Source organism: Syngnathus leptorhynchus, chromosome 18, assembly GCF_054491065.1.
Source record: "Syngnathus leptorhynchus isolate UIUO chromosome 18, UIUO_Slep, whole genome shotgun sequence".
NCBI lineage: Eukaryota > Metazoa > Chordata > Actinopteri > Syngnathiformes > Syngnathidae > Syngnathus > Syngnathus leptorhynchus.
This window is the reverse complement of record NC_141212.1, coordinates 7,824,516-7,839,294: the sequence shown is the minus strand read 5'-3', so window position 1 is coordinate 7,839,294 and position 14,779 is coordinate 7,824,516. Positions and strand designations below refer to the sequence as shown.

Below are 14,779 nucleotides of genomic sequence, written 5' to 3'. Positions count from 1 at the left end.
ATATATATATATATATATATATATATATATATATATATATATATATATATATATATATATATGAGAGAAAGTACTTACTATTTTAAGATTGCGTATACTCTGGAAATGGTTCAAGTGGATCAGCAATGCAACAGACAGATTAAAATGTATTTGGTTTTGTACTTTACTGTGGTGCATTTTATATCAGTTCTGGATTTGTATCTATATTTTTATTATTTAAATATATTATGCTTTTTGTATTTCCTAATTATTTGCCTCACACTCTGACAAACAACAATTTGTTTCAATATAGTATACATACGTCTCAATACAGCAGAATAATATTGATTAAAAATGCAAACCACTTACAGCTTTGTTGCTCTTTGGCTCGACTTAAAGTTTTGCGGGACTGGCACCAAATAGTGACACCATCTTCCAGCAGCTTCAGGGTACGTTGCTTTTGCCAATGAGGTGATCGGACCTTTACACAAGAATGATTGATATATTAATTGTTTTTTTCTGTTATGTTCAGCTAAATTAGACATCTGCAAACATCTCCTTGTACTTCTAACAATCAATATTTTTTCCAATGTTTGACGTCTATGAACAAAACAGTGACTGAATCATAATTAAATTTATGTTTCGGTATCATCTACACTGTCAATTTTAAAGAAATTTTTGCTTTTAAAATCATTTTCTTGTTTACCTGGAGTATCCGGGAGTGTATAAAAGTGTAATATATCACTCCAGGTGCTGCAGTGATACTGTTACGATCATTTTGGGGGCTGTTTTTTACTCTGTCAGATTTCTCAATTTTCTATGACATTTTTTTATCTATTACATCACATCCGTTGTAGTGGGACAAACAAACAAGGTAATGGGTGTTGCCAAATGAAAATCCAAGTAAACTGATAAGGGCGGTTCAGTCCCTATTTCATCGATGCCAGAGTTTGGTCCGCATTTCCGGCAGTAACTCAGATTCATTCCCAGTGAGGGTTGGACTCCGCCAAAGCTGCTCTTTGTCACCGATTCTGTTCATAACTTTTATGGACAGAATTTCTAGGCGCCGCCGAGGTGTTGAGGGTTTCCAGTTTGGGGACCTCAGCATTGTATCTCTGCTTTTTGCACACGACGTGGAGCTGTTGGCTTCTTCAAGCCGTGGTCTCCAGCTCTCACTGGAGCGGTTTGCAGTGAAGAGGTCAGGATGAGGATCAGCGCCTCCAAATCTCAGTCCATGGTCCTCTGCTGGAAAAGGGTAGAATGCTCTCTCGGGATCGGGGACGAGATCCTGCCCCAAGTGGAAGTGTTCAAGTATCTTGGGGTCTTGTTCATGAGCGAGGGCAGGATGGAGCGTGAGATCAACAGGCGGATCGGTGCAGCGTCGGTTGTACTGCAAACTCTGTACCGGTCCGTCGTGGTAAAGAAAGCTGAGCCAAAAGGCAAAGCTCTCAATTTTCCGGTCAATCTATGCTCCTACCCTCATTTATGGTCACATGCTATGGGTCGTGACCAAAATAACAAGATGCCGGATACAAGCGGCCAAAATGAGTTCCCTCCGCAAGGTGTCCGGGCTCTCCCTTAGAGATAGCGTGAGAAGCTCGGTCATCCGGGAGAGACTCGGAGCACGTTGAGAGGAGCCAGATGAGATGGCTCGGGCGTCTCATCAGGATTCCTCATGGACGCCTCCCTGGGGAAGTGTTCCGGGCATGTCCCACCGGCAGGAGACCCCGCAGACGACCCAGGACGCACTGGAGAGACTATGTCTTTCAGCTGGACTGAGAAAGCCTTGGGATCCTCCGGGTTGAGCTGGACAAAGTGGCTGGGGAGAAGGAAGTCTGGGAGTCCCTCCTTAACTGCTGCCCCCACGACCCGACCCCGGGTAAGCAGAAGAAGACGAATGGATGGATGGATGGATGGATGGACGGACGGACGGACGGACGGACGGACGGACGGACGGACGGACGGACGGACGGACGGACGGACGGATGGATATCACCACTCAGACAGCTCAGAAACTCAGAACATTGTTCAAATGTGTTGTGACTGTACAGAAGTAGAACAGTTATGGTGCTGTGGCAAGCCCTGCTCTCTGGAAAAATAACTGCAAAAGAAACAAAGAAAACACTGACAATTATTTATCTTCATTGCTTGTACAAAATAGTGCTCCTTAACTTTCCTTGTTTTATTTATTGCAAGGTGCATTTTTAAATAGGTGGGCATTGGCTGGGTCATTGCGATTATTCATAATTGATCGCAATAGCCACAAAATTCCTCAAAAAGTCAAAAGTACTTTATAGCAGTTTTTTTAATGTATCCATCCATCCATCCATCCATCCATCCATCTTCCTCCGGTTAGCCGGGGTCGGGTCGCGAGGGCAGCAGCTTTAGGAGGGACTACCAGACTTCCCTCACCACAGCCACTTCATCCAGCTCATCCCTGGGTATCCCAAGGCCAGCTGAGAGACATAGTCTCTCCACCGCGTCCTGGGTCGTCCCCAGGGTATCCTACCGGTGGGACATGCTCGGAGGCATCCTGATGAGATGCCCGACCCACCTCATCTGGCTCAGTTGGCTCGGAACCCCGTACTCCCGAAGCACCCTCCACAGAACCTCCCGAGGGACACGGTCGAACGCCTTCTCCAAGTCCACAAAACACATGTGGACTGGTTGGGCGAACTCCCATGCACCCTCGAGGATCCTGCCGAGGGTGTGGAGCTGGTCCATTGTTCCACGGCCAGGACGAAAGCCACACTGCTCCTCCTGAATCGGAGGTTCGACCTCTCGACGGACCCTCCTCTCCAGCACCCCTGAATAGACCTTACCAGGGAGGGTGAGGAGTGTGATTCCCCTGTAATTGGAACACACCCTCCGGTCCCCCTTCTTAAAGAGGGGAACCATCACCCGAGTCTGCCAATCCAGAGGCACCGTCCCCGATGTCCACGCAATGCTGTAGAGGCGTGTCATCCCCACAATGTCCAGAGCCTTTAAGAACTCCGAGCGGATCTCATCCACCCCAGGGGCCCTGCCATCAAGGAGTTTTTTAACTACCTCAGTGACTTCGACCCCAGAGATTGGAGAGTCCGCCTCAGAGTCCCCAGGCCCTGCTTCCACAATGGAAAGTGTGTAGGTGGAATTAAGGAGGTCTTCAAAGTATTCTCCCCACCGACTCATGACGTCCCGTGTCGAGGTCAGCAGCACGCCATCTCCACTGTAAACAGTGTTGACTGTGCACTGCTTCCCCCTCCTGAGACGCCGGATGGTGGACCAGAATTTCCTTGAAGCTGTCCGGAAGTCATTCTCCTTGGCCTCGCCAGAACTCCTCCCACGCCCGGGTTTTTGCCTCAGCAAACGCCGAAGCCGCGTTTCACTTGGCCATCCGGTACCTGTCAGCTGCCTCCGGAGTCCCACAGGCCAAAACGGCCCGATAGGACTCCTTCTTCAGCTTGATGGCATCCCTTACTGCCAGTGTCCACAAGCGGGTTCGGGGATTGCCGCCACGAGAGGCACCAACGACCTTACGGCCACAGCTCCGGTCGGCTGCCTCAACAATGGAGGCGCGGAACATGGTCCACTTGGACTCAATGTCCCCCACCTCCCCCGGGACGTGGGAAAAGCTCTGCGAGTTGAAGCTCTTCCTGACAGCGGATTCTGCCAGACGTTCCCAGCAGACCCTCACAGAGCGTTTGGGTCTGCCAGGTCGGACCGGCATCTTCCCCAACCATCGGAGCCAACCCACCACCAGGTGGTGATCAGTTGACAGCTCCGCCCCTCTCTTCACCCGAGTGTCCAAAATATGCGGCCGCAAATCCGATGACTCGACTACAAAGTCAATCATTGAACCACGGCCTAGGGTGTCCTGGTGCCAAGTGCACACATGGACACCCTTATGTTTGAACATGGTGTTCATGATAGAGAATCCGTGTTGAGCACAGAAGTCCAACAATAGAACACCGCTCGGGGTCTGATTGGGGGGGGCCGTTCCTCCCAATCACGCCCTTCTCGCTGTCATTGCCCACGTGAGCATTGAAGTCACCCAGTAGAACGATGGAGTCCCCAGAAGGAGCGCTCTCCAGCACTTCCTCAAGGGACTCCAAGAAGGGTGGGTACTCTGAGCTGCCGTTTGGTGCATAGACACAAACAACAGTCAGGACCCGTCCCCCGCACCCGAAGGCGGATGGAGGCTACCCTCTCGTTCGCCGGGGTGAACCCCAATGTGCAGCCGCCCAGCCAGGGGGCAATAAGTATGCCAACACCTGCTCGACGCCTCTCACCGTGGGCAACTCCAGAGTGGAAAAGAGTCCAGCCCCTCTCGAGAGGGCTTGTATGAGAGCCCAAACTATGTGTGGAGGCAAGTCCAACTATGTCTAGTCGGAACTTTTCTGCCTCACACACCAGCTTGGGGTTCTTTCCAGCCAGAGAGGTGACATTCCATGTCCCTAGAGCTAGCCTCTGCAGCCGGGGATCGGACCGCCTTTGGCCACCGCCCAGCTCACTTTGCACCCGACCCCTTTGGCCCCTCCTACAGGTGGTGAGCCCATGAGAAGGGGGAACCACGTTTTCTATTCGGGCTATGCCCGGCCGGGCCCCATGGGCGAAGGCCCGGCCACCAGGCGCTCGCCTTAGAACCCCACCTCCAGGCCTGGCTCCAAAGGGGGGGCCCCGGTGACCCGCGTCCGGGCGAGGCAAAACTAGGTCCATTTGTCTTTTTCATCATGAGGGGTCTTCTGAGCCGTGCTTTGTCTGGCCCCTCACCTAGGACCCTTTTGCCATGGGTGACCCTACCAGGGGCATGAAGCCCCAGACAACATGGCACCTAGGATCATAGGGGCACGCAAACCCCTCCACCACAATAAGGTGACAACTCACGGAGGTTTTTTTTTAATAAATAGCCGCATAAATGAAAGTGTCAAAACATGTGATGGGCTAAAACCTTTGACAATTTTTATACACCAACATTGAAATAAAGTTTAAAGTGTAAAAAATTTAATCAAGGCAAACTAGAGGGCAACAAAGACGTAGCGGTCTTTATTGACAATAAGTTAATTTCTCTATCTTCATCTGTCAAATTTCTGGGCATATTAATTGATGACAAACTATGCTGGAGACCTCATATTAGTACAATATTTTCTAAAATTGCTAGGAATACTTGTATTTTGAGCAAACTACGGCCTACTTTGGACAGAAAAACTCTGATGCACTATTTCTCCCTAGTCTATCCATATATCAATTATTGCAATGTAATTTGGGCTAGCACTCATCCTACCAAGTTAAATTGCATCTATTGTCTATCAAAGTGTTGTGTCAGAATCATCCAACATGCTAACTACCTTGCTCATTCACTCCCGCTATTTCAGGAACTATCAATTCTCAGCATATACCAGGTAAACCTTCTCCACACAGCTCAGTTTGTCTACAGTACAATCAGTTCCCCATTAAACTCAATAGCTTTTACAGGAGAAGGGAAGACTATCACTGTCATAACACCAGAAATAAAGCGAGACTTGACATGCCCCCTGTACGAACTTCCCTGTCCAAATTTAGTCTTCATTTCAGGGGTGCCAAAGTATTTAATCAACTTCCTATTCATTTCTTTGACATTTCGTCCTTCATGTGTAAAACTGCCGTTAAACAATACATATTTACAAATCACATATGCACTATAAACTATAGTAGGGTGCTTGTTACCTTGGCTCCTGTTATTATTTTTCCTTAATGCTATTATTTGTTTACTAAGGATTTATTATCATTATGAGTTATTATTACCATCCCTTTCCAATTACACTGATTTTAATCCTACAAATAGTAGGCTAATTGATTGATTAGATATATTTTTATAAAATCTTCTTTAATTTTAACTTGAAGTCTGAGGGAGACATCTTATAAGCCCGTCAGGATTTCTCGTCTTCCTTGCGCATGACCATTTTGTTTGAATTATTTTCTTTTTTTATGTGACATTTGTGTTATTTTTGTGTGTGCTAGATAATAATAAAAAAAGTTTTAAAATAGAGCTTATTGCCACTGCCAGGGCATCAATGTTATCCTGTTTGTTCTATTAAAAAATAAATGAAACACTACTACAAGTAATACTACTACGACTACTACTACTAAGTATTTCAGGGGTCCCAAAGTATTTAATCAACTTCCTATTCATTTCTTTGACATTTCGTCCTTCATGTTTAAAACTGCCTCATCTGCAAACTCGACGAGCTGGGCCTCAGTACCTACCTTTGCAACTGGCTACTGGACTTCCTCTGTCAGAGGCCTCAGGTAGTACGTGTTGGCGACAATGTCTCCAGCAGCATCACGCTGAGCACAGGGGCCCCTCAAGGCTGCGTGCTCAGTCGGCTGCTCTTCACCCTGCTGACGCATGACTGCACTGCAACCTACAGCAGCAACTGCGTGCTGAAATATGCCGACGACACGAGAGTGGTGGGTCTCATTACCGGGGGCGACGAGATTCAATACAGGTCGGAGATCGACCTTCTGGCCACGTGGTGCAGGGACAACAACCTACTGCTGAACGTCAACAAGACCAAGGAGATTGTTGTTGACTTCCGGAAGGGTCACACCCAACACCTGCCGCTGACCATCGACGGTGCTGTGGTGGAGAGAGTGAGCAGCACCAGATTTCTGGGGGTGCACATCAGTGAGGACCTCTCCTGGACCACCAACGCTGCGTCGCTGGCGAAGAAAGATCAGCGCCGCCTGTACTTTCTGCGGAAACTCAGGCGAGCAAGTGCTCCTCCTGCCATCATGACCACATTCTACCGTGGCACCATTGAGAGCGTCCTCTCCAGTTGTATCGCTGTGGGGTGGTGGCTACACTGAATACAACATGAAGGCCCTGCAGCGCGGAGTGAACACAGCTAGTAAGATCATTGGGGCTTCACTCCCCTCCCAGAAGGACATTTACACCTGCCGTCTCACCCGCAAGGCGACCGCGATTGTGTGTGATGTGAGTCACCCCGCTCATTCTTTGTTTGATCTTCTGTCCTCTGGGAGTGGGTACAGATGCCTGCGCTAACGTCCTGTTCTTTTGCGCTATATTCTGGCTGTCTGCTGTATGCACGCTTGCTCCATTTTGCTCCTCTTATTTGTCTATTTCTTTATTCATTGTTTATTTATTGGGTTATTTGCTTATTACTTATTCATCGCTCTTGTCTATGCGTTTTTACTCTTTTTGCTATTTGCTTGTATGTGTTGTGTAATGTGTCTAGTCACCCTGGGACGGTGGGTCACCGTGGGACGGTGGGTCGATCTCTTAACGTGAAAAAATTGACAATAAAGCAGACTTTGACTTTGAATACTACTACTTCTACTACTACTACTACTATTCATACTAATACTAATAATCCATTCATCCATCCATCCATTTTCTATTCCGCTTGTCCCCATGGGGGTCACGAGCATCCTGGGGCCTATTCCAGCTGTCATCGAGCAGTAGGCGGGGGACACCCTGAATTGGTTGCCAGGAGGGCACACAGAGAGAAACAACCATGCGCACTCACACTCACACCTAGGGCCAATTTAGAGTGCTCAATTGGCCTACCAAGCATAATTTTGGGATGTGGGAGGAAACTGTAGTGCCCAGAGAAAACGGCATGGGGGAGAGCATGCATACTCCACACAGGAGGTGGAATCAAACCTGCACCATCTTAACTGATAATAATGATACTACTACTACTACTACTACTACTACTACTACTACTACTACTACTACTACTACTAATAATAATAATAATAATAATAATAATAATAATAATAATAATAATAATAATAATAATAATAGGGCGGCTCGTTGGAGCACTGGGTAGCACGTCCGCCTCACACTTAGGAGGGTGCGAGTTCAATTCCACCTCCGGCCCTCCCTATGTGGAGTTTGCATGTTCTCCCCGTGTCCGCGTGGGTTTTCTCCGGGCACTCCGGTTTCCTCCCACATCCCAAAAACATGCTTGGTAGGCCGATTGAGCACTCCAAATTGCCCCTAGGTGTGAATGCGAGTGTGAATGGTTGTTCGTCTCTGTGTGTCCTGCGATTGGCTGGCAACCAGTTCAGTGTGTCCCCCGCCAACTGCCCGATGACAGCTGGGATATGCTCCAGCACGCCCGTGACCCCCGTGGGGATTAAGTGGTTCAGAAAATGGATGAATGGATGGATAATAATAATAATAATATCATCATCGTATTAATAATAATAATAATAATAATAATAATAATAATAATAATAATAATAATAAGAAGAAGCAACAGACTTTCCCGATAAAATAAATAATATAAGCTGAGTTAATACGTGATAAAATGATTAATGCTCCCCCATACCTCAAAGAACTCCTTGCCCCCAAATCTGCCACCCGAAACCTCCGTTCATCCAATTCTCACCTTCTCCATATCCCCAACACCAAGCTGCGTACCATGGGCGACCGGGCCTTCTGCCATGCAGCCCCCACACTGTGGAACTCCCTCCCCGACCACCTTAGAGCACCCCAATCCACTGACTCTTTCAAAACCGGACTTAAAACTCACTTCTTTAATTTGGCATTTCTGTGATTCCTGTTTTTATATCCTGGTTGTCGTCCAGTTGTTTTATACTTGTCCTTGCTTTTTATTCTTGTTTTTACTTGCCATGTAGCACTTTGAGATTCCTCCGAATATAAAGTGCGTTATAAATATAATTTATTATTATTATTATTATTATTAAGGCCATTAATATATTAGTGAGTTAATACAAAATGAACATGTTAAATTCTGCAAGCCATTATAAGGTCCACATTCAATTCAAGATAAGTCATACCTTAACCATATTGGACCCCCGCAACATCCACTTGACATCTTCATCATCCTCCAATCCTATGAGAGAAAAAAAACAGTAACATTTGCTAAGGAAAGGCATATTATAAAGCAACCATGAAGTATCTCAGTCTCTACTCTCAAATTTTATATACCTTAATTTTCGGACTATAAGCCTCTACTTTTTGCTTAAGTTTTAAACCCCGCGGCTTGTCTTCCGGTGCAGTGTATCTATGGATACACTTGTAAAAAGGCTGCAGACCGCTGTTGTGCGGCACCACTTTGCTGGGCGGAATAATATGTGACACGGTCACTGGGGAGAAGAGTGGTGTGTTGATTGCATGTCCATCCGCCTGGCAAATAGTGCCGTATGATTGACACAAAGAAGAGACAGAACGAGATCAAGACGAATATTACTGAAGAAACGAAGCTTTTATACACAAACCCTCGTTATGGGGGAAAAAAAGAAATGCCGCTTTCCAGTTAAAGGCGGTGAATTTGACTCTTCACGTAGAAATTATAGCTGCTAATGCATGCACTTTAGAGGTTTCTTCCAGTCAATAGGGGACACTGGGCTATTGTTGATGACTTCTTGTTTCATCACCCTTTTCTTTATTTATTTCCCAGTCATGTCTGTTAGGGTTTATAAACTATCTTGATCGTATGATTATGTTGAGATGTAGACTAGAATGATGAACTTTGTTTGAACGTTTTACCTTTCCTTGACTCTGAAAAGTTTAACCATTCAGTTGTTGAGACTTTCCAAATGGTGTGGGAACATCCTTGTTTAGATGTTCCACTAGGTTTTATTTCCACGACCTCGTAAAACAATAAACTGGGACCCTCTGCACTGATTGACCAGTTGCTGAGGTGACCACCAAACAGGCCAAATGTCACCCCCACCTTGGCCACTCTCACCCCCACCCTTTTTCTCTCAATAAATACTCTCTTGCATGAATCCAACGGCAGACTTTGTCCGGACATTGCTGTATCTACAGTAACGAACAAACTCTCCAGTTGCAAGTGTTCAAAGGGCATACTGTCTCCCGTGTGGTTCTTGCAAAATAAGTTAGAGTCAGAACATCCCTAACAATGTCTACTCTGGAGAGCAATACGTGTAGCTCGCTTACTTAGCGCTTTGTGCATGAAAAAAATTTGCATGAATAGACCCCCATCATCGTAAATGGTAGAAGAAATGCATGAATGCGACAACAAAAGAGAGACTGAGAAAGTGTGGCGAAGTATATCTGACACTATTGCAATCCGACACTGAGGAAGAAGACTTTGATGGTTTCAGTGCACAGGAGGAAGATGAAGAAGGCTCTCAGTGACTTTTACTGGACTTTTACTGGTGTGTGTTTTTTTCAACCATCCTTGTTAGTGCTGTGCTACCGTATTGCTGCTGTGTTACTGCCGTGTCTCAGTGACTTTTACCGGTATGTTTTTTAAATCCAGCCCTATTAGTGTGTTACTTTCGTGTTGCTGCTGTGATACTGCCGCATCACAGGCATTGTTTGGAAGGATAGGTTAAGGTATGTTATTAAAACTTTAAAAACTCTTTCTGTGTACCGTCTTTCTTTGTAAATAACTCGCGGGCACATGCGACTATTAGTACGGTGCAGTTTATGTATGTAAAAAACATGATTTTATTACAATCAGGTGCGGTTTATAATCCAGAAAATGCAGTATATTGTTTCACCTCTTTGAATTCTTGTGTTTTGATAGTATTACTTATGTTACAGGGGATTCCAAAATCGATGCCCCCAAAAGTACTCAGGAATTCCTCTTGGAAAACTGGAAAGAAAAATTGCACCTAACACAAGAAAATTATTTTGTGTGTTGTGTAGAGCGAGCAAACATAGCAATCCCTACTCTCAATATGATTAATAAGATATTCAATTTGAAAATGTATTAATACAAGATTGTATTATCTCACAATGCATTATGGCAAACGGTAGAATATGGGTCGGTTGTTGCTCAATGTTGCAAAATAGTGATAAATAGTCCTCACTGCAAACGCTGGATGGGCTGCCTTGCATAGTTTCTTCTTAGTTGCCAAGACTATAGAGATACTACAGCTAGAGTGTTTGTGTTTGGCGCCGTTCATTATACTGTAACTCACAGAATTATTTAGTGATTTGAATTCTGATTGGGTTGCTACCAACATCAGACTTGCAGCTATAATAGAAGACAAATGCATCATTTCGTAATTTTCCTATAATATGAAGATGTCATACTTTTCTGTAATGTCTTAATGTGAAGCGCTTTCAATTATTTTGTACATGAAATGTGCTACTCAAATAAACATGCCTTGCCTATTATTAGAGCTTTAAGAAAGACACTATTGCAGGGTTTTCTGTTCAACATGGCAGTAGAGCAGGGGTGTCAAACTCATTTTAGTCACGGGCCCCATTGGCATTATGGTTTCCTTCGGAAGCCAGTTATACATACCAAATTGATAAATAACTGCTTTAGAAATTAGAGGCAAGGTAAATCATCAAATCAACCTATTTTAAAAGTGAACAAAGGAAAATTCTTGCATTACCCCAACATTTTAAAGACAATTTGCAGTTTTGAAGTCTCGGCAGGGTGGCTCGGTAGAGCACTGGTTAGCGCGTCCACCTCACAGGCAGGAGGGTGAAGGTTCGATTCTATCTCCAGCCCTCCCTATGAGCCTACCTCGGTGGCGCACCGGTTAGTTATGTTAACTATAACATAAAAAACAATTTTATCGAACCATCCATGTCACTCCAAATCATTGAATCCGTTGAAATCTTCGTCCTCCGTTTCACTTTAAAAAAAAAACGCCGCTGCTGACTCTGGAAGTACGTGCAGCGCTGACGTCAGACTCATCGTCAGCTGCGGTTCCAGTTATTCCACAGGTCTATATAACTGTATATTAACTGTATATAAACTTTATATCAAATAACTATAACATAAATAACAATTTTATCGAACTATTCATGTCACTCCAAATCATTAAATCCATCGAAATCTTTGTGCTCTGTGTTACTTAGAAAAACGCCGCTGCTGACTCCGGAAGTACATGCAGCGTTGACGTCGGACTCATCGTCTGTTGCAGTGGCAATTATTCCACAGACCTATATAACTATATACAGTGAGCCTCGGTTTTCGAACACAATCCGTTCCAGAAGGCTGTTCGAGAAGTGAATCGTTCGAATTCCAGATCATTTTTTCCCATTACAAATAAACAAAAAAAAATTTTAATCCGTTCCAAGCAAAAAAAAACTGTCATTTTTTCATTTGCGTATTTTTGTCCGATTGCGCAACTGCAGCGCAACGCCGAACGCGCAACCGTAGCGCGTCACAGACCGCGCAACTGCACCGCGCTGATCGCATTATTGTGACAGAGCCGTCGCTGAAATTTAGAAAATGTTTTTAAAGTCCTGATGTACTTTCCAAAATTTAAGTGGACCTCCGTACGCAGGGAGCTTAATCTTGTCCGATCGGCAACTGCGGCGCACCGCCGAACGCGCAACCATAGCGCGCCGCCGACCGCACAACCAACTGAGGCTCCACTGTACTATAGTAAGTGATGTTTTAATGATCAAGTAATAATGTGTTAATAATTTCACATACAAATCGCTCCTGATTATAAATCCAACCCCCGGCCAAACTATGAAAAAAAAAACTGTGACATATAGTCCACAAAACACGGTATTTACACCATTCACAAATTTTGAACAAAACAGCCCCAGTTGAACGTTTTTCCAAGACAAAACTGGAGACATACAGCTTAAAACCTACAAAACGTCTTTGAAGCTCCACTCAAAACTGAACAGGAAGTCTGGCAAATATTACATCAATAAAAGTGCCAGTATCCCAATGTGTCAGTACCCCATTTGCAGGGATTCAAGGGCACTTATAGCTGTTCACAGACCTAGTTTTACGGTTTTTCTTTACATCGTCTTGTATGAGCTTCGTCCCCAGCTCCAAAATCCCATCTGTGCATTCACCTAGGGACCGAGATAAAAGAGAAATTAAAGGAAGGGAGGAGCAGTTTTGGTGGTTTGAGTGGAAGCCACTTCAAAAACTTGAAAGAGCGCACATGTGTTCATGGAGGTTGCAACATGCTATAAAAGACAGAATGGAGAGTGGTTGCAACCACAAATGTGTACTGTAGTTGCTTAACCCTTGCTACATCACAGTACGACTTCACTTTATGTGCACCCCAAATTGTATTTAATCAAATGAAATCAAACTTTAAAATGCATGTATACACCTTTGTATGACAATTTTTGGCTTGTTTGTATACATCAGATGTACCATTTCATGGTGTGACCGCAAAGAAAGTATCAAGTGCAGGAAGAGTGTTGAGCGGTTTGATTACCCTGAACCAGCTCGCCTTGCTCGGCTAATTTCTACCATCAGCGATCACAAACCTCCACACAACACTCAGCCCAGTGACAACCAGCCAAGCTACACCCAATCTCTGTCATAGTTTAAAAGATTTACTGAAACAACAAACAGAAGTTTTTACGGCACTATTGAATCAACAGCAAGAAAAACTGGACAACACAATCATTGATAACATCACAAAGGAAGTACAAGAAGTAAAGGTCCTCACAGAAGAAAGTTTGATGACATTAAAATGAATCAATGTAAACAAACTGAGCATTATAAAAACATGCAAACCATATTTGAACAACATCCATCCATCCATCCATCCATCCATTTTCTGTACTGCTTTGTCCCCACGGGGGTCGCGGGCGTGCTGGAGCCTACCCCAGCCGTCATCGGGCAGTAGGCGGGGGACACCCTGAACCAGTTGCCAGCCAATTGCAGGGCACACAGAGACGAACAACCATCCGCACTCGCACTCACACCTAGGGGCAATTGGAGTGCTCAATCGGCCTACCAAGTATGTTTTTGGGGTGTGGGAGAAAAAAGTAATGCCCGGAGAAAACCCACGCGGACACGAGGAGAACATGCAAACTCCACACAGGGAGGGCCAGAGGTGGAATCGAACCCGCACCCTCATAACTATGAGGCGGACGTGTTACCCAGTGCTCCACCGAGCCGCCGATTAGAACAACAAAAAACTGTAAATAACAAATGAACAAACAACAATAAATGAGTGCACAATGAAGAAATCAATGAACAATGAAGACATCAAATTAACATTTCAATATATTGGACATAAGACCTTTGTTTCTTAAAATAAACTTGACCCAAAGAATCAATTATATGGAAATAGCCACAACTCTGGCTGTGAATGCTAATGACCAATTTGATAATATTTAAATATATGCATTATCATGCACTCTAATAGCAGAAGCTATTTACTGATCAACTAATAAATGCCTATTGTTTGTTTTGTATATTCGAAATACCGTAATTTTTGGACTATAAGTCGCGGGTTTATTTCATAGCTTGGGGAGGGCGACTTATACTCAGGAGTGACTTATGTGATTTTTTTCCCAAATTTTCAAAATTCAAAAATCCGCGATGTAGTGAAACCACGTTAAACGAACCGCAATATAGCAAGGGATTACTGTCATTTGAACTGCAAGTGACGTCACCGGTGCCGCGCGGCGTTTATTTATATAAAGGACAAAGGATTCGATCACGGGATGACAAAAATGACGGAGGGCCCCACGTTTGAAGGATTTAATGATTTGAAGTGACACAAGGTTTGAAAAACTTATTTATGTTATAGTTATTTGATATATTTTATTTTGTGTCGCAACTTGTATATGTTTTTATCGTTACAGTTCAGTAGTTGTTGGCTCTTTGAAATCTTGTTTTGTTAAATAAAGAGCCGTTTACCATACCCACGTTTTTCCTGGTACTTTGTTAACGCTACAATATAGTTATATACTAGATCTGTGTACCGCACATGCGGCGTTGTTGACATAAAGGACGAGGAATTTGATCGATGGATTTAATGATCCGTGAGTCGTCACCTTATCGTGGTGGAGGGGTTTGCGTGCCCCTATGATCCTAGGAGCCATGTTGTCTGGGGCTTCATGCCCCTGGTAGGGTCACCCATG

The 14,779-nt window shown here is 44.6% G+C and overlaps 1 protein-coding gene across 1 annotated transcript in view; it reads right to left on the bottom strand.

Moving 5' to 3' along the window:
- The window catches only part of LOC147042758 (1-phosphatidylinositol 4,5-bisphosphate phosphodiesterase delta-3-A-like), a 61,437-nt gene that overhangs the window by 41,662 nt on the left and 4,996 nt on the right, over nt 1-14,779 (bottom strand). The window contains exons 2-3 of the mRNA XM_085936897.1: nt 8,770-8,825; nt 349-460 (exon numbers count right to left, since the gene is read on the bottom strand). Coding sequence (XP_085793023.1) covers nt 349-460; nt 8,770-8,825 — 168 coding nt within the window. The remainder of the gene's footprint in view (nt 1-348; nt 461-8,769; nt 8,826-14,779) is intronic.